The sequence below is a fragment of the Cornus florida genome, unplaced genomic scaffold (genome assembly GCF_030987335.1).
Source record: "Cornus florida cultivar Cherokee Brave unplaced genomic scaffold, ASM3098733v1 CherokeeBrave_3.0.0_Hap2_Chr02, whole genome shotgun sequence".
NCBI classification, from domain to species: domain Eukaryota; kingdom Viridiplantae; phylum Streptophyta; class Magnoliopsida; order Cornales; family Cornaceae; genus Cornus; species Cornus florida.
In genome coordinates, this window is record NW_026775572.1 from 111,731,819 (window position 1) to 111,756,849 (window position 25,031).

The 25,031-nt window shown below is 33.3% G+C and overlaps 1 protein-coding gene across 2 annotated transcripts; it reads left to right on the forward strand.

Moving 5' to 3' along the window:
- Positions 1-10,644: 10,644 nt before the first annotated feature.
- Positions 10,645-24,491, forward strand: LOC132295562 (aldo-keto reductase family 4 member C10-like). Of its 2 annotated transcripts, XM_059793856.1 has the most exons (4): positions 10,646-10,752; positions 10,857-11,814; positions 12,973-13,227; positions 24,054-24,491. In XM_059793856.1, the coding sequence occupies exons 2-4, from the start codon at positions 11,248-11,250 to the stop codon at positions 24,315-24,317; spliced, it is 1,086 nt and encodes a 361-aa protein (XP_059649839.1). In that variant the 5' UTR covers positions 10,646-10,752; positions 10,857-11,247; the 3' UTR covers positions 24,318-24,491. The 2 variants fall into 2 exon arrangements, with proteins under 2 accessions (XP_059649838.1, XP_059649839.1); XM_059793855.1 differs by having other exon boundaries at positions 10,645-11,814.
- Positions 24,492-25,031: the final 540 nt, after the last annotated feature.

Genomic DNA, 25,031 nt, shown 5'->3' on the forward strand with positions numbered 1-25,031 from the left:
ATACCCCTCGGATCCGAGACACGGGTTGATCAGGCCCAAGCCCAAACCCAAGGGAAATATCCAACAATTAATATGTAATACGAACACAGATGACAAAATGAATTTGATAAATAAAGTTTAAGCTGGAAGAAAACTAAATATAAAAACCTTTAATATTAAATATACTTAAATCCCAATAATCCAAAACCTCCATAAGTTAACAACTCGGGAATCCATCTCCAGTGGACCCCTAAAAACCAAACTGAATGAAAGTAAACTGAAGATAAAATCCAAATCAAATATCTGGAAAGAAGTCCTACATCGTCGGTAGAATGGAAGATCTTCTTTGCCCAGCACGAACAAGCTCAAGCATGGAACTGACGTACACCTAGAAAAATAGGAGTGGGTCAGGCCCACGAACAAGTTCTAACCTACTACAATCCAAGCAGAGACTCGATACGCATATACACTCTAACCAACTCAACAATAACTATATAACTCGTGTGTGTATATATATATATCCATACTAAGGGACATTCACTGGACTACAGTAGGGGTCTCAACCTGAATAGAAGGCAACATGCGAAAACGTACCCAAAGGTGGGCATGAGTACCTAGACCTAACAGGGTACACCTCAATCTACTATAGCCAGCTACGCATCCACTGCATATACGCACCCTAACCAACGAGTCTGAGACTCAAGCTCCTCTCGTGGTACCATAAACATATATTTAAAATCCGTTCATAACAATCCATAATAAATCTAGTAAGTCGTTCAGCTTATTCAACTGCACAGACTTAACATAGATAACCAGTACTCCAGCTAGTCATTCAGCTTGTGCAGCTTCTTTGACTTAGCCTAAATATAAGTAGGATTTATTTTTAATCCATTCCCTTATTCCGTATAGGTAGGATATAGCAATTTTTGAGCCAAATCCAAACCTAGTATGTCACCGTCCCATACCGATGCATACAATCCAATCCATCCGGCAGTTAATAGAATAAATAAAAATATAACTATCAACCAATCCATACATTCCACAATTGACAATAAAACACTAAGTACAAATATCAATTGTTCCATATTAAGCATGATAAAATGATTGTCAATTAACAAGCTTAATCCATACTACTCTATAAGGTCCACTAATTGATATTACAGTTTATACATGTAAACCAATTAATTCTAATCAACCATAATAGAATATAAATGTTCACAGGTTTATTTTTAGTAATTCTGGAACATGACTAACTGCAAATCATCACTAAGAATTTTAATACCAAAGCTTAAACATCTTGCAGTTCCTCCCATCCAAACTGTAACCCAACTTAGGCCCAAATAAGCATACTAAACCATTTAAATCCACACGCTTATTTTATAACATTGAGATAGGTTTAATTGAGAATTTTATTGCTAAGAATTTCTATTATAAGTGTTAAGCAATTATGCATCCTTTCATAACAAAAACCCAGTAAACTGATTAATTAAGCATTGTCCACTGTCGCATTAAAACAAAGTTGTTTTATTTTGCATAAATCTTCTCTCAAGGATTTTAATCAAGCTTAGACCACCTCTAAACACCTCAATATATCTTCCAACAGAAACTGAAAATCCCAAAATCCAAGTTCTGTAGCCCACACAGTCGCAGAAAGATTAAAAAACGCACACCCGAGGGAAGAGCCTGCTCCACCAAAAGAAGAGCCTGCTCTTCCCATCTTGGAGCCAGCTCTACTTAAAAGTAGAGCCTGCTCCAAGACCCCTAGAGCCGGCTCTACTTAAAAGTAGAGCCTGCTCTTCGTCCGGAAGAGCCTGCTCTTTAAAATAGTAAGCCGTCTCTCTCTCTGTTCTTCATCGTTTTGAATTCCGGTGAGTTTCTGATGAACTGACCTTCATACCTAGGGTTCCTAAGTGTTTAAATTAGGTTCCAACTTATACCAGAATCCCCTAAATTCATTGTTCAGTTACTAAAATTAATTAAAACATGAATTTTGCATCAAAAGTTTAATACGAGCAGTTTAAGCATTCCGGAGCATCGACTGTTGTAGCAAATCAAACTTGCAACCTAAATTAATTCTAGTGCTTCCCAACATGTTATAGAACTAATTAAAATCATTACTCATCAGTTTACATGAATTAAACAGAGGTTACACAAGGAAAAAATTAAAACAAACAATACACATGTTTCAACTACAAACAGTTTTAAAACAACAGAGGTACAAGAAATCCAGTTTAATTTTAATCCTTAACAGTTCCCTGGAGTTGTGTTAGACATGCAAAGAACACGAGGCAACGGGAAGGAGTGAGGATTAGAACTTGCCTTTAGGTCTCAGTTTGAAACCTTGCACCGTTGCTTCCTAAATTCTCCGGCGAACTCCGACTACTGTAAGCCTTCCTCTGTTCTCTCTCTCTGCCTCCACCGACGTGTTTAAGTTCTAAAACCCTAGGTAAACCTTAATGTATATATTTATAGGATTAAGGTTACCCTAATTCTAGTCCTAATACTAGACAGGCAACTAAGTCGGCTAAAGAAAAATAAAACAAAACCCTAAGTTCAATTAACGAAAAATAGAAAAAAATAAAATACAATTTAATAACTAATTAATTAATTCACAATAACGAAAAATAGAAAAAAAATAAAATACAATTTAATAACTAATTAATTAATTCACAAACCACCAATAAATAAATAAAAACTAATTAATTAATTCACAAACCACCACGAAATAAATAAAAACAAATAAAGTCACACGTAATCAACAAATTCACAACTAAATAAATAAAAACACAATTTAAATAATTAAATAAATTCCAGAACTATCCTTGTTAAATTAGGGGTATTACACCAATCAACAGATCCATCCAATTTACTGATAAATTCCCTGATGAAATTAAAGACAAAACTCAGCTTCAAAGATTTTTAGGGTGCCTAAATTATCTCTCTGAGTTTTTCAAGGATCTTTCTCTTCTTTGTGCTCTACTACGCCAAAGATTAAAAAAGCCCCCTCCCCCATGGTCCGATGAGCATACAAAAATAGTCAGAATCCGTAAAAGCAAAGCAAAAAACCTTCATTGCCTATCTATTGCTGATCCAGAAGCCTTCAAAATTGTGGAAACAGATGCATCTGAATTAGGATATGGAGGTATCCTAAAATGAAAAATAGGTGATAAGGAACAACTAGTTCAGTTCGCCTCTGGCACATGGAACCAAGCACAACAAAATTACTCTACAGTCAAAAACGAAATTTTATCTATAGTTTTATGCATTTCAAAATTTCAAAGTGACTTACTAAATCAAAAAATTTTAGTTCGTGTTGATTGCCAATCTGCAAAAACTGTTTTAAAGAAAGTTGTTCATAACATAGCCTCAAAACAAGTTTTCGCCAGATGGCAAGCTATTCTTTCTGTATTTTACTTTGATATTGAATATATAAAAGGAGAAAACAATTCTCTTCCTGATTTTCTCACCAGGGAATTTTTGCAGGGAAAAGCAGGAGCTTAAGGGCGGTTACTATGCCTCCCAAGACAGGTAGAGGAGCCTCAGTTGCAAGCACAAAACCCCACAAAACAAAAGATGCATATGCACAATCATCCTCTTCTCAGAACCCTTCCAAAAAAACCTGGTATGATAAAGTCGAGGAAGATGAAGAAGCTATGTGTGCTAGTCCATCTCCATTAATTACAAACCAGTTTTCAGCCCTAACCACAATTCCCCAACATGTCATAGACATGTCCCCAATCCAGTATGACCCCATCCAAGCATACTTACAATCCCAACAACCAGTTTTTCCTCCCCTTCAAAAAACTTATGCTGCAATTTCTTTAGCATCAGATAAACAAATTTCCTCAAGATCTGTTTCACAGCAAGTGGTGGTCAACAATCCCACTCTAAAAAAATCTCGTTATTTTCAAAAACCAAATTCATCAACCATTTGTGTGGTTGAAAAAGAACTTTTTAACTAAAACCCAGTTTTACTTTCTCAAAATCATTTTGTCAAAGGTTTTCATTATCCAACATCAGATTTTCGGAAAATACAAAATTTTTATGATTTTATTTTAGTGGACACTGATTCAATCAAAATTCGTACTCATTCAAAACCAGGTGATGAGTCTTTCATTTCTAACACCACATATACCATTCAAAAAGTCCTTACTCCGGCAGCCTGGGGTAAAACCATCAATGCTCCGAGGCAATTTTCTCAGCCTCGCAACCCTCAAACTTTCAATTACTGGGACTATCAGGATGCCTGGTACAATACCTTTTATTTCCAAAATCAGGATTATAGCCATTCCTGGCTTATCCTTTTCCAAAAGAATTTCAATCTAAATGTCCCCAGATAGTTCATTGACTGGTGGCATATGTTTGGTCCCTGCCAAGAAATCATCCCTGAAACGGTGTATTGAGAATGTCATTTCTTGAAGTGACAATACATTTCAAAATATGTATATATATATAATTATATATATATACATACACATAGATATATATATAATTAATGGAAAATAATAAAAATACACGTATATATGTATATATATATACACACACACATAAATACACACACACACACATATATATATATATATTCCATCCATTATTATTAATAATTATTGTTATAATAATAATAATATCCATATATATATACACACACACATTAATATATATATGTAAAATCAATGCCCATGAGTCATAATGCTACTCATATAGGCTCCTTTCCAAGTAGTCCATATGACCTATTTGGTTGGTCCATTACTACTATCCAAATCTATTCCTTTTTATAATTAAAAATAAAATAACCAATTAAAATATTTAACTAATACATAATTAAAAACAATAAACAATTAAGTCACATAGATCACATCATACAAATAAAACACATAATGTACATCAATCAATTAAATCATTTAAGCACATAACATATAAATAGGTGCAAAATTTCTCTCTATTAAAAGAAATAAAAAGAAAGAATACAACTCACTCAAAACAAGCAATAAGAATACTCAGAGAAAAATATATATTGCTCGATCCTTTTATTGGAGGTCTAAGCATCTATTTATATGCAACAGGTGGTGAAATTATGGTAGGAATCGCCTTGCTTGTCCTCCAATTCATTCCATATACAATATTCTTTACAAATAGAGTTCTTTCTTTTTTTACAATTCTTTCCATACCAAACTTTCCTTGCACAGAACTTGCCTTCTTTGTTGAATCCTTTGTCTAGCAGGATTGGTCCCGTATTTAAATGAAGTTGGGCTGAATGTAGCCTGGTCTAAATGACTCAACCAATGGGCCGAAAGTTCAACATTAGCGACCCTGGGTTGTTGACGTCTTTATCCGAGCTTGAATAGGGCTAAGCTTTTACAACCCGTTAAGAAAATAAAAATAAAGCTTCAATTATAACCACGTGGATGACTTTTATTGGAGGGGGATTTTTCCCTCCACAATATAAGCACATAGCCACATAATCAACTAAAATGCAACAAAATAAATAATTAAATTCCATTTATATCCTTTTGAAAATTAGGGGTATTACAGAGTATCTCAATCAATATATTCTGGTTTATCTCTAGAAGTCTATATATTATTTTGCACACTTGACTGCCCTACTTATAAGAGAAAGTTCCTATCACCACCTCTCAAAGATCTTCTCTATATGTACTAATTTATCACTGCTATGAACCATTCTTAGCATGAATATAGTCAAACCCATCTAATGTTAATTCCCTAAATTCATTCTATGAATGAATCGATCGGAGGCGAAATCAATGAGGATGAGTAGAACGAAGACTTGCCTTTAATGAATTTCTGGTCGAAACTCTACATCGTTCTTCTTTGACTTCTTTTCCCTTGATGCTGGCGATTCCCGAGTTGCCGTTGATGCTACTGTTGGTCCTAGTACATGCCCACAAGTCACCTCCTACCGTTGCCCCTTGGTTTAGCCTCACCATCCTTCTCCTTCTTCTCCCTCTTTCTCTCGGCTTTCTTTCTCCCTCTTCCTCTCTACTATTTTTTCTCCAATTTTTATTTTTTATTTTTGGTTCATTCTTAATTTAATATTTTGAGTTGGCGTTTCAATGTTTTTTGAGTTTGGGTTGGACTTGATTTTGAATTGAATTTATTGCTGAAATTTTTTTATATGTTAATTTTTTTTTTCTTTTGTTTTATTTTTATTTTTCTCTTTCTAATTGATGTTTAGAAGTGGTTGATTTGGTAAGTTTACTTTGGATTTTTATTTTTTTTTCTTTATTTTTTTTAATATTTGGTTCATTCTTAATTTATTATTATTTTGAGTTGTTATTGTTTTTTTTTTTCTTTACTTTTTTATTTTTATTTTCAGAAGTATCATTCTTGTTTTTTCTTTAGTTTTTATTTTTATTTTACTCTTTGTAAGTTTACTTTGGATTGTAATTTTTTTCTCCAGTTTTTATTTTTTATTTTGGTTCATTCTTAATTTAATCTTTTGAGTTGCGTTTCAATGTTTTTTGAGTTTGGTTTGGACTTGATTTTGAATTGAATTTGTTAATGAAATTTTTTTATATGTTAATTTTTTTCTTCAGTTTTTATTATTATTTTTATTGGTTCAATCTTAATTTATTGTTTTGAGTCTTGTTGGTATGTAAAAATTTTGATTTTTTATTTTATTTTTGGTGCATTCTTAAATATAAAAATATTTATTAATTAATATAAAAAAGAGTTTTTATAAGAGTTTCTATAAAACTCTAACACAAATTACCTATTTATTATGAGTTTTTATTTTTTAATTAATATAAGATGTTTATAAGAGTTTTTATAAAACTCAAATCACCTATTTATTATGAGTTTTTTTTCAATAAAAGGAAACCTAATTAGATAAGGAAATAGATGAAGACATTAAATAATTTAGTTTCTCTAATTAGACAAGAAAATATATAAAAATTTAATAATGAATTCCTATTAAAAATTTTAATAATTGAATTCCTATTAAAAAATTTAATAGGATTCTTTATAAATTATTCCCATAATTTAATACATAACCAATTTACACTTCTTACATAAAAGTATAAATTAGTCAATTTTAAAACTTTATTTTTCACTTTGGTTGAATTAAACAAAATAATTACATATGCATCGAGAATCATTGTTAATGTCCAAAATAATCTCAAAATTATTATTTTAAAATATCAAATTATTCTTATTAAATCATATAATTTTTTCATCTAAAAAGTTCAAAACACTATGAATGCATGGATGCAACTATGTTGGTCATGTTACGGTCACCACCATTGATTGCTGACTGCTTTTAGTTGTGATATAAATATATATATATCTACAAAAAAAGAAAAAAAGAAAAAAGAAAAATGGTGTTAAGGCCTGTCTTTATACAAATTTTTTTATATCCATACATTTGATTTAACTTTTCAAAATAAAAAATAAAAAAAAAAACAAAAATAATGAGCATTAGAAAGAAATGTAGTGTCAAAAAATTATATACATTGAGGCACAATGTTAAAGAAATTTCAATTTTCACAATTAAAGAAATTTTTATTATGAGTTTTTTAATAAAATGAAGCCTAATTAGACAAGGAAATATATACAGAAAATATTTAAAAAGTTTAATAATGAATTCCTATTAAAAAGTTTAATAATTGAATTCCTATTAAAAAGTTTAATTAATAATCAATGTTTTTATCTCTTTAAAATTCTTAACACAAATTACCTAATTATTATGAGTTTTTTAATAAAAGGAAACCGAATTAGGCAAGGAAATATATAAAGGAAATAAATAATTTAGTTTATCTAATTAGACAAGGAAATATATAAAAAGTTTAATAGTGAATTGCTATTAAATTTTAATAGAATTCTTTATAAATTATTCCTATAGTTTAATACATAACCAATTTATACATTTTACATAAAAATATAAAAATAAATAATACTAGGTATCTCTCAGATTTTCTTTTCTCATTGATTTTTCCATTCACCTAGGAATTAGTATAAACTTGATTTACTCAGAAGGAAATATAGATTTTTATACTATGACACAAGTTTTTATTTATTTCTATATGATTTTACTTAATTTAATCAAAAAAGTAATGTTATTTTCTACTGTTACAAGTTTAATCTCTCACTAAATAAAATATAGTTCACTAAAATGACGCCATGGAGTTGCCATGAGTCAATGATAGTTAGCCAATCCTTCTCTCGTGCCGCCATGGAGTTGCCATAGGACGGGTTACACTAACGGTTTAAAAATGATGACGAAAATGGTTTTGGAAACGGGGAGTGACATTGCATTCCATGGCATGGTACGACTTGTTTATGACTTGGGTTCGTTGTTCTTGATTTTGTTGTCAAGTTTTTCCCCGGTATGGTATGATCTCATCATTTCCTATTCATTGTATGGATTCATGGGATCATAAGAGGTGTGTCTTAGGCACCTCCTACTGAACTTATGCTCACCCCAATATCTTAACATTTTTCAGGTTCGGAAAAAGAAGTGGCAGACAACGACGTTCCACCGTAGGCCTAGTTTGGATTACATGGTCGTTTTGCTACTTTGTATCTAAGTTACATGAATCTATTGAACATCAACTTGTTGTATTTGGTAATGAGACTTATGGATTTTAGTAAATTGTATTTTGCTTCATAGATTGTAAACCTGATGTAATTATGGTACAACTTATGTAGATGATTTTGGGACTATGTAAGGGATATGTAAATTTTGAATTTTAAATGAATGGGATGTGGTTCTTCATTTTATAGTGTGTTGGGATAGGTTTAGATCAGTTTCAAAATCCCTGCTAAGGCCATTATTCATTTTAACACTCATAGTAGCTCACTGCATTTTTCTCAGCTTGCAGGATCATTTCGGTCGACAGAAATGGGCATTTCGGTTTACCTGCTGCATTTTTTTTTTTTTAATTCCAATAGCCATGTCATTTGGGAGCTCACAACTGGCCGACCCGTATGGCCATTTCGGTCGATCGGTATAGGATCATTTCGGACTACCGAAGCTCCACTTCGGTCGACCGGTTTGCTGATCCTTTGTGCATCTTATTCCTTCTTTTGGTACGACTAATCCTAATTTTTGGGATGTTGCCTAGAGTCTTCATGGAGCATATTTAAGACGTAAGAATGATGTGTCGACACTGGACTTGATGGTATTGACTTAGGTAACTTCAGGTTCGGGTAAGGACTCAGTTAGCAGTTTGGACCCATGGGTTCTAATCGTTGTAGTATCTCTCAAATTTTCTTTTCCTCATTGATTTTTCCATTCACCAAAGAATTAGTATAAATTTAATTTACTCAGAAGGAAATATAGATTTTTATACTTTGACACAAGTTTTTATTTATTTCTAAATGATTTTACTTAATTTAGTCCAGAAAGTAATGTTATTTTCTACTGTTACAAATTTAATCTCTCACTAAATAAAATATAGTTCACTAAATTCAATATATTTCTTTTCAATATTCTTCAAATTTTTTGTGTCAGAACTTTTAATTTTTTAATTTGATGTATTTATAGTTTGTATAAAAATTTTGATCAATAATTATATTTGAAATCGAATTCTCTCCCAACCCAAGAAAGGGATCATACTATCCTAATTCCATTTTATATGTTGGAATCAAAGTACATAAAGTCACAAATTCAATTATATTTGTGATTTTTTTCACAATATTTATCTCATACTCTATTTTTTCAGTTATTCACGATTCAACATTCACAAATAATAGGTTTAAATTATCATTACCAATATCACTCCATTGTTAAACTTATATTGTGGTAAAAAGTTCACTAGAGCTACCTTGTCCAAGCAAAAAAATAAAAAAATTTATTAAAGCTTTACACCCAAGTAAAAAAAGTAATTAGAATTTTTTTATCACTTATGATTTACAATTATGACTAACGGTTTAAAATTATTAATTTTTTAAAAAATAATAATACATTTGATTTCATTAATTATTTAAAAATAAAATTTATTTTGATAATTCTCTATAATTTTTAATTAAAATTATAAAATAACTCTTTACTGGTATATATATATATATATATATATTTTTTTTTTTTTCACAAGTTTTGATAATTGTAACTGTACATCATATCGTCTTGTTGAATGAGTCTCACATGTTGATGAGTATGAAAAAAAAAAACACACGAATACTCCGTATTTGACATATACTCCGTAAAAGATGTATAGATTGATTTAGCGGCCAACACTCAGAATCAAAGGTCTGTCGGTAATGTTGGCCTTAATCACGAATGTTGTAATGCCAATTGTCCACCTTCTAGAAGGTTCGCACGTTGAAATTGAGAGAGCAAATTCAATTGGAGAATCATTTCTCCCGTCAATGAATGTAGTTGTAAGTTAGTTAGGTGGTGGGTGAGTTTCAATTCTTCATTATTAGGTGGGTAATCTTCAATTTTTCTTTTTTCTTTTTATTTTTTATTTATTTATTGATTTATTTATATATTCTTTGTCATATTTTCCCACTTTCTTTGTTTGTTTTCTTAAAATTACCAGATACTACACTACAAACGTTATCAAATTTGTCGCTACAAGATAATATAATAATTGTCTTTTGTACTCATCCAAGTGAAAAGATAGAGACATTTAGAGAGAGAAACAGTTTTTTATTTTTATTTATTTATTTATTTTTACAGCCAATTATTTGTATTGTATTTTGGAGGGTTTCTTGCTTTCTCTATATATCTCTCGCCGTTGTTGACCAAATGACCATTCCTCTATACTATTATTTATACAGACAAAGCCACAGAACAAGCAAACAAACAAACAGGTCTGTGTTTGGTGCTTTCCAGGAAAGAAAGGTTGGGTTCTTTGTTTATTTTGAATCTCTTATTTCTACTTGGTTTAATACGGAGTTGTTAATTTTATTATTAGGCATCGTGATGATCAAACAATTGTTGGGTTTCATTCAGATGTATCAACAAACAAGTATTGGGCTTTCTTGTAATTTATGTTGTAGTACTTCTTTGACCACGAGTGGTTTCTTGGATTCTTCCTTTGGACTAAATCAATCCTTTTTGATCTAATCTGAACAGGGTTTTACCTTTTTTTTTTTTTTTTTTTTTTTGTTTGTTCAAGTTTTCCATAGCATTCAATTCTTTGATTGTCATTTGATTTGCATTTGTCATTGACATTTCTGGTTAATCTTCCTTGGGTTTTGGATGGTTTTGGTCTGAATACCCATCCATAGCTGTGAGTTTTGGGGTTTGCTGGTTTTTCCCTTTCCTGTGTGTTGCAATTTGTTCTTCTTGAGAAGGTTGAGGCCATGAAAGGAAAAGTTGGGACACCAGGAAGTCACTTTCTGTTGAACACAGGAGCCAAAATCCCATCCATAGGACTTGGGACATGGCAGAGCGGCGGTGACCTCTGCGTTCAAGCCGTAAAAACGGCGTTGTCGGTTGGCTACCGGCATATAGATTGTGCCCATCTCTATGGGAATGAGATTGAAGTTGGGGAAGCACTGGCTGAAGCTTTTAGAGGTTCTTTGAAGAGGGAGGATGTTTTCTTGACTTCTAAGCTCTATTGTACTATGAATTCGATCAATAAAATTGAAAACTCTGTCAGGGTCTCTCTTAAGAACCTTGGAGTATCATTCTTGGATCTCTATTTGATGCATTGGCCTGAGAGCTCGGCATTCGGTGATGCCACTGATCCCCCTTCAAAGTCAGGAAATGAGTACAGGCAATTTTTGAATCGGCTAAAGACAACTTGGAAAGCAATGGAAGGTCTGGTTGGATTGGGTATTGTTCGAGCTATTGGAGTAAGCAATTTTAGCATACAGCAGATCAAAGAGTTGCTTAAATTTGCAAAAGTTGTACCTGCAGTCAATCAGGTTGGATCAATATTGTTGTTCAATTTTAAAATAAGTTATATTTTTTCATTTTGCAGTAAATCTTGTCTAGCATTGATTTATTACAGAGTTCCACTATCAATTAAATTAATTGGTCGGTTAGACCTACTAGGTAGTAGGTTCAAAAATACAATGACCAACCTTGGCAAGTTGTCTGACTTGATTTTGTTCTCAAAGATGCAATGAAGTATTCCTCCTTGGACATTTCTTTGTTTTGCAGCAAATAATGTAAGTCTAAAATCTAAAATCTAGAAACGAGAAAGTACATGTGTATCAACCTGCCTGTTTTTCTCATGTAAATTTTGGTCAAACGATATGGTTTCTATGTTGCAGCTAATTCGTCATTTTACAGCATTGTTCCCATCTGAACAAATCATATTTTCCCACAAATTTTCACTTTAGGCTAGATATGAAGATGCTCATTGCAGTGGGTGGTCTAAATAACATACTTTTTTTTTTTTTTTTTTTTTTTTCATAATTCTAAGAACACACTCAAACTTCACCAGCCTAGTAAACTGGTGACTTCACTTGCAATTGACTTAGGTGCCTTCTGTTTGGCCATTGTATGGAGTGCCTGCAACTCTGACAGTTGCAGTATTGCATACTTGAAGGAGTAGAAGCAATCCAGTACATATGTCACCATCTTGGAAGTTACCCCAAAGGCCATCACCTAGTTAGAGGTCCATCAATTTGGGGTGCTGATAGAGCTGAACTGGAATCAAGCCATATATACTATATATTGTTTTGTGGCAATTGGTTGTTGGAGAAATTCATCATTAGGATGGGTGAGTCCTCAAAAATCAAAATTAGTCTCTGTAAGTTTTTTCTAAAAGATGAACCATCATTAAGGGTGAACTATTTCAATATCCTTTCCTTTTTATCTTCTTTTAATTCATAAAATATGATTTTTTGCACTGTCATCTATATGCACCCTTTTTTACCCAAAATGATGATACTTTATAGTGTTTGTTACTTGTATTAGATCTGTCTTGTCTATCTGAACATCCCTTGTAAATTTTATCAATTTTTTTCTTTTTCCAATTTTTCTTTAATTAAAACAAACTATAGGAATTGAGCTTCAAGTAATTAAATTATCTAATTACTTGCCTCTCATATGCTACCAAAATTGTGTTTTACCAGGTAGAGCTGCATCCTTTTTGGAGACAAGATGAACTTGTAAAGTTCTGTCAATCAAAAGGTATCCATGTGTCTGCACACACACCATTGGGAGTACCAACTTCCAGTCCTGGACCATCTGACAGTGGATCTGGTGGGGAAGATGAACCTGGAACTCCTCGCATATCATTCAGTAGGTCAAGATCAGTACATGGACCAATGTTGAAATTGTCAGTAGTTGCAGAAATAGCAGACAGACATAAAAAGACTCCGGAACAGGTATAGTTGATTTAATCTTCTTTAATTTTTTATTAATTTGTTTTTGGTACATTAAATATGATTCCAATATCTACATTTCAATAATAATAATAAAAAAATCATGATTAATATCTTTTGTTCTGAAACATTTTTCCTATAAATAAAAAGAACTACGGATAGAACTTTCTTTGAACAAATTAAGAAATCATGTTGATTTAATACACCCATCATCATCATCCTTTTGGTTATTAGCCCAGTTATATTGTATGGAGCAGACTGTTGGGCGCTGAAAAAGACGCAAGAACAATGCATCTATGTTGTGGAAATGAGGATGCTATGATGGGTGATAAGAATAACTAGAAAAAATAAGATTAATAATGAACGTGTGAGGGGAACACTAGGTATAGCGCCTGTAAACGATAAAATTAGAGAAAGTAGACTTAGGTGGTATGGTCACATTCATTGTAGACTTGGTGATACGCCGGTTAAAAGAGGAAGGGTTGTTTGTCTAGAAGGTAAGCAACAAAGAGGCCAACCAAAACTTACATGGGAGGAAGTAATAAAAAACGTTTTTAAAAAATTAAATCTAAGAGAAGATATGGTACACGTCAGGAAAGAAGGGAAAAATAGAATTCATGTGGCCAACCCCATCCATATGGTATAAAGGCAAGGATGATGATGATATTCCATTTTCTTGTAATCATACAGAGCCAATATACAATCTGGAGAAATATTTTTAGAATATCAAGAACTATCTAATTTGAATCTGACTATTTTGTATACTTTTCTTTGTGTATTGTTACAGCATTGATACTTATAGGATTGGTATAAATCATTTTTACACGCTTCTTTCTGAAATTAACTATAATTTAGTAAATTATACCACCAGATATTTGAAATAAGAGAATTGACATGATAGCATCAAGATCCAAATAGCCAGTGTCATCCTCTGCGCTGCTATTCTGTTTTTTCATGGATAACTGCAAGAGCATCTCTTAGCAAAGGCTAGGGAAATTACTAAACAACATACTGTCCTTGCATAGTTCTTTTCCTTCTACGTTCAGCAGCACAACTTGAAGAAAGCTTACAATTTTGAGACAGTTTCTATCATTTCCTAGGCACATTCTTGACCAAATCTCATTTTAAAGTAGAGTTCATTTCCATATTCCAGTACTCAATGCTTCTTATGCATCGACTATTTATAAGTTTAGCAAACTTCATTTAGAATCAGCAGCTAAATAAACACTTGCTCCACACAACAATATTTCTTTGTGAAGGAATACACAAGCATTTTCTTTTTTAAAAGTAAAAGATTATTTTAAGAAAATACTCAAGCATTTAAGACATCATGCTGTTTAGAACAATCCTTATATGTCATGATCCAAGAGTATCATTAAATCTCTTCAAAAGTATCATGGTTCATTAAATGTGGTTAATAAAACCTCCTTGATTTTGAGCACGTGGTTATTAAAACCTCCTTGATTTTGAGCCATAATTTTGTATGTGATCCTTAGTTTTCAAAGTCGTGTCACATTTGGATATGGTTGGGAAAACATTGATGTTCAATCAGAGCTGACTTGTTATACAGAAACCTAGTTAGTCAAAAGGTTCAATCATATGGGTTTTTAGCCACCGATATTTATTTTTGTGTTTTTTTTTTTTTATAAAAAAAAACTGATTCTGATGGCTTAATTGGAAACCATATTGCGTAGGACAATGATATTTCCTCTTGGTTGTTTACAAATGCTATGGACTTTTTTAAATTTTAATGCATGCATCCAGTGTTTTCTGTGTTTTTCCATTGCTTTCAGTTGTTAGGATCATCGATACTTAGAATTTGATTTTGGAAGTTGGGAAAGGAAAAAATATCTAATGCTTTTCTTACATTGAAGCATATTTGTGGAAACATATTATTTTGATATCATGGACTCATAATTTATTTGTTTTGTTATTCTTTGTTCTTGCATATGTTATCATTCAGTTATAGTACTCGAGAAATAGTGAAAAATGAGGTTTAAGAAATTGAAATAGCACATTTGGTTATGTGTGATTAGATGGTTCAGATATTGCATACGAAAGAAGAATCAATAGAAAAAAGGGTAAATTAGACCCACCTCCCTGAGGTTTGCCAAAATACCAAGGCGCTCCCTTGTCAGAAGATTTGTTGGAGTCGTTAACAATACATGTAAAATGACTTTTTTACTCTTAAATTAGTTGAATTTCTTTAAATAAAACTTGACAAGAATTGACACAACCCAAAAGACTATTTTTCCCTCCATGAGACTTAATTTACCTGAAGGACTTACTCTTCTTCAGTATATACTATATACAACCTCCCTCTTCTCTCTCCTTGTGTACCTCGCTTTCTCTTCTCTCTTATAATACACAGTATTGGTGTTTAGGAGAAACATGAGGAAATTTGTGAAATTTGCAAGAATTACTCTCTCTCTCATCTTCAGCAGACCCATCTTAGAATTTCTCTAGCAAGATCCACCTCTTAAAACCCTTCCCTCGAATCCCACTTATTTGACTTCACATGTCTAGTTTATCCCTCTAAATTATTGAAGATGGAGGAGCTTCGGATCATTATGGCTTCAGTCATGGGTGTTTGGGCCATTTTTGCCAAAGCCTCATCCACACGGTCTTCCCATTGGAGCACTGTTTCTTGAGACTTTAAGGTCTAACCTTATATCATCATATTCATAGGGTAACCAAGTTTATTGAACCCTAGTTCAACTAGGTTCATTCTATTCTCTGAATTATATTATCGTTCAGTTGGTCGTATATTATATATATGTGTGTAGATGTATATTGCCACCGAGTATATATATAGAAAGATATGTCTTGCATTGGTTATATGACATATATTTTGGTCCATTCAGTGTTGTTCAAAGTTCAAATGAGGGTAGTTCTGTAATTTATGTTGGTCAATGAGGGCAAGAATGTCTTATTTTGGCAAACCTCAGAAGAGGTAAGTGTAATTTGCCTCCCCAGCACACCCAAAAAAGAAAAAAGAAAAAAAGAAAAGAAAAAGGAATCAACATATGGAAATCTTGACCGAGGTATTAAATTTAAATATTGGATAATCATTTGGGTTTGAGAGGGTCCAAATAATTTACCATGTGCTCCTATGCTCAAGCATATAGAATTCATGTACTCGAGGCATAATGTGGTGCTTTACTGATGCACTTGCACATACATTGGAGGCATTGGATGTCCTTTGAAGGTGGCTATAACATTGGCAGCTGTTGATACTAAAAGTGCGGTTGACTTATATAATATCTGTATGACAGCTAAAGCAAGTAGGGCATGATAGGAAGCCTGATGCTGTCGTACAATATATAAAGGACAAAATTAAGAATTTTGCTGAGACGCTTTCCATTCGACATTTATGTTTTTACTGGCGTGGTTTTAAGAAACTCCTTTCTCTATCCCTGCTGGTGAAACCATTGCAAGAGGTTAAGAAAACTTGGATAATAGGATTGTACATCTAATCAGTGCACCTGAAAAATGATTAATGATATTAGCAAGTTTATCTTCTCAGTGAGATAATAGTAGTGGGAGAGAGAAGGGAAGAAGAATTTCCCAATATTCAAGTCTAATAGAATTGTAAGGTTAGATATTCAAGTCTGTGTATCTAACCTTATATCATCATATTCATAGTGTAACCAAGTTTATTGAACCCTAATTCAACCAGGGTCATTCTATTCTCTCTCCTCTCTGAATTATATTGTTGTTCAGTAACTTCAGTTGGTCCTATATTATATATGTGTAGATGTATATTGCCATAGAGTATATATATAAAAAGAGATGTCTTGTGTTGGTTATATGAAAGATATTTTGGTCCATTCAGTGTTGTTCGAAGTTCAAACGAGGGTAGTTTTGTAATTTATGTTGGTCAATGTGGGTAGAACATTGGCAGCTGTTGATACTAAATGTGTGGTTGAGATGATTCTTGTATAATATCTGTATGACAGCTATAGCAAGTACGGCATAATAGGAAGCGTGATGTCATCTTACAATATATATAGGACAAAATTACGGATTTTGCTGAGATGCTTTCGGTTTGACGTTTATGCTTTTACTGGCATGGATTTAAGAAACTGCTTTCTCTATCCCTGCTGATGAAGCCATTGCAAGAGGTTAAGAAAACTAGGATAATAGGATTGTACCTCTAATCAGTGCACCTGAAAAATGATTAATGATATTAGCAAGTTTATCTTCTCAGTGAGATAATAGTAATGAGAGAAAGAAGGTAAGAAGAATTTCCCGACAAGTAAATATTTGGAGAAGGATAAAATCTAATTATTTGGCCTCAGTTAACCTAACAGAAGAGGCTCTAGAATTCAGTTCATAAAATTATCTTAGATGTGTTCATAGTAGAGAAGATTGATCATGGCAGTCCTAATTATAACTGTAGGATCCAAGTACATAATTCCCATTCCCTTAACTCATCAACTTTTTTTATGGTTGCAATGGTGATTTGATAACAAACTTGGTTAGAACATATACTACCTGTCTCTCCTATAATTTTTTTGATAAATATGTCTCTCCTATAAAAAAATCAAATTATATTTCTCTAATGAAGATGTTTCCTGTGACGGCCCAAGTTTTTCAACCCGGTGCGTCAGTGATAAACCGAAAGTGATCCGATAACGAATCCGAATTACGGAAGCTAAAGGTAAACCAAGGTCTCTAGAGATAGGAGTTACTCCTAAGACGCAAATGTAACCCTACATGAGGTCACAGAACTTAAAGAGGACAAAAACGGAAACAAAGGTCAAAAAGGACAAAATTCGTCATCAAAGGGGCAAAAAGGTCAATTCATAATTAAAAGGAGAAACTTGACTCTAAACAAGTCAAACAAGGTGAATACAACTTAATCTAATCATTTTGAGACATTCCAAGAGGTTCCATGAACATTGGCTAAAAATCCCACAAAATGCCCCGTCCCGGTTGAAGTGAAAACTGACACTGCTTCACTAAAACATACATAACTCCCACTGTGTTTGGAATATAAGGATGGGATTGGTACCATTGGAAAGCTACTCAGAATCCTTGAGTTTAGGCTCAAGAATCACCCCATTCGGATTAGAAACGAAGAAGTCATGAACTGTTGAAGTCGGATGATCAGTGCTGAAACTCAACAGAAGCAAGTCTCCAGTTCTAGTTATTTCGGTCGACCGAAATGAAGATGCTGAGACCTGAAATCATGAAGAAAAGGTTCCAATTGCTTCGGTAGACCGAAATAAAGGTTCGGTCGACCGATATGACCACTGAACAGTGTATTTGGCTACTAGAATGTGATGTTACTGTGCAAACACAAAACCATTTGACATCGGTCGACCGAAATGGAGTTTCGGTCAACCGAAACACCTTAAAAACCTGCTGCTGAACCTGCTATGAGCCTAAGGTGTTAAGGTACTACCTCAACTTTGAATCCCATGATACTTTAATTCAAAATGGATGTGTAAAACTGATTTTTCATGAGTTTTGAGAATGTAAACATGTCAACAAGATTGATATGAGGAAATGAATATAAAACAATGGCCCATGGCCTCATACACTTCATTTACAAGATTTTGACCTCTCAAACCTCAAATTTTGTTTAAAAGACAATTGAAGCAAAAATGTGATACCAAAAGTGTCTAAGTACCAAGGTAGACATGCTTGGCCCATTGCCTCTTTACATACATGCTTCTAATGTCAAAAGTGATTACTTAAGCATCTTACACATCAAAGAGGTTACATAATCTTCAAAAAAACCATTCATACATGGTATAAAAAAAATTAAACTTTAAAAGTTAAGCATGCTAAACACTTGCATGTTAATATATAAAAATGCTTCAAATAGCTCAAAAGCTTCTAAGGATGATGTGCATCCAAGAACATGGTCTCCTTACCTGAAAAACAACCAAACCACTAGGGTGAGTAATCAAGTTACTCGTAGGAAGAAGCATATGCGTATACCCTAAAGTTTCAATGTCATTGCAAGATCAATATAGACGAATACAAGGGAACATTCCACTTAACGTCTATGTTCAAGGTGTTCTAAGGAATCATCTTAAGCTAACTTAAATATTTCTTTAGCAACACAAATCAATATCAATGTACTTAACAACATCAATTCGCCAATAACAAGAATTTCAAGCTACAATTAAGCATTCTAAGGAATCATCTTAAGCTAACTTAAATATTTCTTTAGCAACACAAATCAATATCAATGTACTTAACAACATCAATTCGCCAATAACAAGAATTTCAAGCTACAATTGAGCATTGGTTGTCAACTTGAAATTTAATGCGAAAACAAATAATGGAAGACTTGGACATCACGTCTCGGACTTAACCAAGATCAATACGGTTATTCCGGGCATTAACCCGTTGGGAAGACCACCCTAGTGCGCACTATCTCAATTGGGGAGAACTCATAACTCCCGCACTAAAGCCGAACTTTAGTCATGTCACATGTAACAATGTCCCAAGAGATTCCAAAATTTATATCAAGTTCAAAACTTATATATATATAATAAGGCATACAAACCACCTTCCATGCACAAGTATTTTGAAACCATATAAACCATGTCTTAGGGTTCCAAATCTAAAATGGCATGCCAAATGACAAATTCACATCATGATATTATGCACAATACAATATCACAAATTTATCAATTCAAGTCATGCCTCAATAACAAGCTCTATATACTAATTATCAACGTTTAGTAATAGACTCATAAATTAATCACAATTTGTAATTCACAAGAATATGGAATTATTATCACAAAAATATAGCAATTCAAGTCAATAAGAATTGCATATAACATTAATAATTCTACTAGAGTTCTATATAACTACCACATGTGAATTTACTAGAATTTAACATCTACTAAATTATATAATCCTTCTACACATGGTTTACACATATCATACATGCTTAAATCAATAAACCCTAAGTCAAGAAGTGAGGGTTTCCTATTATATGCAATATTATCATATTAAAAGCATGTGCATAATATATATTAAACCACAAGGACTATAAAACACTTAGAATATAAACATACTACCACCCCTACCTCAATAGAGAATTGAATCTCTATAATCCAAGCTACCAAGTACCAAATGGAAAACAAGGTTAGGATTCTTGAAGAGGAGAGTGAAAGGAATCTTTTCTCTCCTAAGGTCAAAAGTTTAGGGTGAGTGGAAGAGTGCCAAAAGTGAAGTCAAAGCTCTTTACTAAGCTTTCTCTAATGGAGTCTTTGCTAGGTTATGAAGAACAAGTGTAAAAGATGAAGGAGAAGGTGAAAATGGTGAGTGGAGTGTCTAGAGAACCTCCACTCACTATGTGCTCTTACACTACCTCTCACACACACACATGCAAGACTAAATCTTGAGCTTACACTTGTCACCAATCCAATGCCTCTTCCAAGACTTAATCCTAGACCCACACTTGTCAACAATCAATGGTTACATGTGCACCAATCCTAGGCCAACACATGGATGACTCTCCACCTTCCAATTGTCAAGAAACTATGGTACCAAGTCTCTCTACCCAATTGCCAACAAGTGGCACCATGAGAATGTGATACTTGTCACATTTTCCAAAAATTGCAAAATGGTCCTTTTTCAAAATATCTTCCAAAATGAATTGCAAAAAGGTCCTTAAAACGAAAAATAATTATTTTACATAATTACACTAAAACCCCAAAAGTTATAAATAATTACACTAAAGTATGCATTCATGCCCTTTACAAGAAAAGTACTAATCTAGCATGCTTTTCAAGAAAAGTAAAAATACCAATGTCATGGAAATCAAATACCATGAATGCATGCAAAACCGGAATCAAATCCGAGTACAACAAGTGAGGTTATGCAAGGAAAAACGAAAAATGGGAAAAAGACGAAAAAAGAAAATTACCGTAAATGAAAAAGGAGGAAAAAGACTGGGTCATTACATTTCTAGTCACAGTTTGTTTTGTTGTTTTATCATGTTGTGCTGGATATTGGGAAGTTCTTGCTTCTATTTAAATTAATACAACTTCATCGGTAGATGGATTCGGCACCCCCAGTTCTTGTTTTGCTGGGTAAGTTATAGCTGCTGTTATATGCAAATGTAAGATGGGCTTTGAATTTAGCCTCAGCACTAGAAAGTTGCAAAAAATGGCTGTTCTTTCTGTCACTAGATACGAACCAAATACAAATTAATTATTTTTATATGGAATGAGCACAATCTTCACCTCTATGATCACAATTTGAGAATATATTTCTGCATGGTAATGTAAATCAGCTTCCTAATTGATGCTCACGGTTTTCAGAACACGTTTATACACGCATATAAGTGCCAACAACCTCTCCCCCCTAGGCGATGTGGGATGTCACAATCACCCCCTCTTGGGACCCAGCGTCCTCCCCTCATGGGCTTGTGCACGCTCCCCCATTTCCATCTAGGGATTGGCTTTGATACCATTTGTCATGACCAGCCAAGGCTGTGTAGATATTGTCTGCTTTGCACACTTTCCGTGCTCATAATTTTCAAAACACGTCTGCACAATAAGGAGGCGTACACACATATAAGTGCAACAACCTCTTCCTTTAGGCGATATGATACGTCATGTCTTCCAGCATTTACAAGTAGATACATCTTTCCTCCTATATTTTAGTTTGATCAGTTGGAGGATTAACTTGATTTGCTCTCAACATCGGAGTTTCCTTGATAAGAACAATATGAACGGTATACAGAGATGGAATGCCTGCATTAGGAACTTCATTTTTAAGAAACTAGCAGGAGCATTTAACAGTTCTAAATATTTGTAGCCCACATGTTGTCGACAACAGAGCTGCGGTGCTGGCTTTTGTTGTGTTTCTCTAGAAAAATGCAACAAAGTTGGCTTTATTGAATCTTACAGTCATCTGTTCACCGCCTAAACCTTTCAAGAAAAGAAGTAGGAGATCAATGAAGTTCATGAAAGCCTTTCTAAGCTTGCAAACGAAGTGTCTTTTCATATGGGTAGTAAAAGCGGTGTGTCTTAGTTTAGATTCTTCTTTTTCTAGATCATCATGATAAGTGAATTCTGATCTAGTTTACTATTTTAGATTACCATGATAAACGCATTCTGCACCCCCATTTAGTGAAGCAGCTGATTGGTCAATGTCTGGTGTGAGAAGCATCTGTAAAGAACTTACATTTTTTAATGGAGTGAAAGTCTCATTGTAATTAATGCCATAGGTCAATGTAAAGTCCATTTTTTATTTTTGATAAGTATAGGTCAATGTAAAGTCCTTTAACTGATATAGCTTAAAATCTCTCTATTGTGCCATCCTCTCTGGACCAACTGTATAGAACTCACAACTAATGAGTTTCTATCCTTTCAGAAGAGGAATAAGAACTTAAGTTCCATTCCACAGAGTTCTCATTTCCAAGGGGTAGCTTTCTCTTCTTTGCCAAATTATGTGCTGCACAAGAAGACAATAAATCAAAACATGGATGCCACAACGGAACAATACACGCGCACACACACACACACACACGCATCTCATATATCCTGTGAGAAAGAAAGTTTTTCAAATGCAATGGCTAATATAGGCTCACACATTGTAAGAGAACCTGATTATTCCTACTAGAATCTTTGTTATAGTGGACTAGAATTCTAGATTGAAGTTTCAAACAAGGTTCGACAAGTTTTCATGTTATTCTAAAACTGAGGCCCATATTTACTTTTTCACACTTGAATGTTCGATAATAATCAAGCTCCATCTACATTCTCCTTTGAATCTCTATGCAATTGGTTTAGCCACTTTTGAGAGCTGGAGATCGCAGCTCTGTCTGCTAAACTCTAACTACATTGCTCTGTTGTGTTTTTTCCTTTTCTTTTACATTTTGTCCTTGAATTTGTTGGTTTTTTCCATTACTCATAATCTGATTGGGAAAAAAAAAAAAAAAAAAAAGCAGAATGACTACATAATATTTAAGCTGCTTATTAGGCACTGCTACCAGCCCAAACAGCTGAATATTTGCAAACACCACCCGTCTGGGAAACCTCACAGTTCTCAACTGGTCACATTAGAATGCTTTTAAACAAGGAAAAGAAATCTAATGATGGCATGGAAGACCAAGGTGGAAGAAACATTAACTTAAAAAAGATAGGAGGTGTCGATGAGGACAAAGCGAGACATGATTCAGAACACTTGTATTTGAGGTAAGTTATACGGTAGGACCACATTTTGGCTCGAGTGAAATGCACCACTAAGGTGGGGTACGTAGTCTACTCCAAGTTCAAATAGGCAAATGCAAAGATGATTTTTAAGATCATGGAGTTGAGGCACGTAAGACCAGGTGCTCCTGCGCTTTTGCAGTCTGCAAATAATCACATGAGTAGCGGTGGAAGTGTGCATGAGTCAATAACAATGATTGATAACATAGGCAGTGTTTGGCCATTTCATTGTTAGAGACTGGAGAACTCCATTTGTGTGACAAGTTGTAGCAGTAAAAAGAGAGGTTAGTCCTTAAAATAACTGAATTTAGTTAAAAATTGTGATCGGCAAAACACCACATTCCAAGACTAAAGGCATGCTTGTTTATTTGAGATATATAGTGTAACTGATTTGAGCTAGTACTAAATAAAAATCAGTGAGGAGGTCCAGGCATTTCGTATTGAAGTTGGTACTAAGAGAGCTGAGATGATCATCAACTCTTCAACTAAATAAACCACTTAAGTGGATGCCACTGACATGCAATAGCAGCAAAAGCATGTAGGTGTCAGTCAATCTTATCTATTAGTGAACTTGAGAATAGTCAAGACCATGCTCATAATTTTTTAACTTGTATATTTATTTGCTTTAATATGTTGTAGGTTATTCTGCGGTGGGGTCTGCAAAGAGGAACCAGTGTCTTGCCTTGTAGCGTGAAGCCTGATCGGATAAGGAAAAACATAGACATTTTCAGTTGGTGTTTGTCGGACGATGAGTGGAACCGCTTGAACCAGATAGAACCACAGGTATGTCTGTTTGGAAATGACCTTCTGAGTAATCTCTCAGACAGTAGGATTATGCCCGGAAGTGGTGGTCCTCTTCAAGCTGTGTATGAGATGGAAGATGATGTGGAATCCAATTCTTGATTTTTATGTTTTATGTAAGATACAGTGCCATTCCAGTTTGAAAATGTCTTGAAGTTAAAAATTTCATATACTTGTAGATCTTCTCTTTTGTGGGTGTTGAATTGAAGTCACGAGGACACATCATTATTAATTGGTTGAATTGGTGAATATTCTCCTTTAGCAAGGATTTTTTCAGTTTTTCCACCCTCAAGATTGTGTTCTGTGACATGAAGAGAAAGCCCGGCGATTCTAATTGATGTTTTTCATATTTGTATAATTAGTTTAGCTATTTTTGAACCCACCAGAAATTTGGTATTGGAACTAATTTTATTTATTTATTTTTTTGGAAGGTTACTCACTAATTTATACCCAACATAAATAAACAGTTAGCTGATTTGTAGTTTAGGTCAAATATTCTTTATCAATTTTTAAACATAAATAATTAGATAAAATGTTTAGCCTTTGTAGGACAAAAACTTAATTGTGCCGGTTGTAGAGATGACATGGTATTACTAACTTATTCAATACCGACACGTAATGATAGAATTTACTAAAATAAAACATTTTCACTTATGTGATATGATCAAATTGGTTGATAACACGGATTGATGGGTTCATCATTCTTACGTAATTTATTCTTAAATTTATATTTGTTGGTATTTTATTTATATTTATTTTATTTTATTAGTAGAGTTTTATATTTGTTTAGGTTATTTGTAATGTCTTATAATTTAT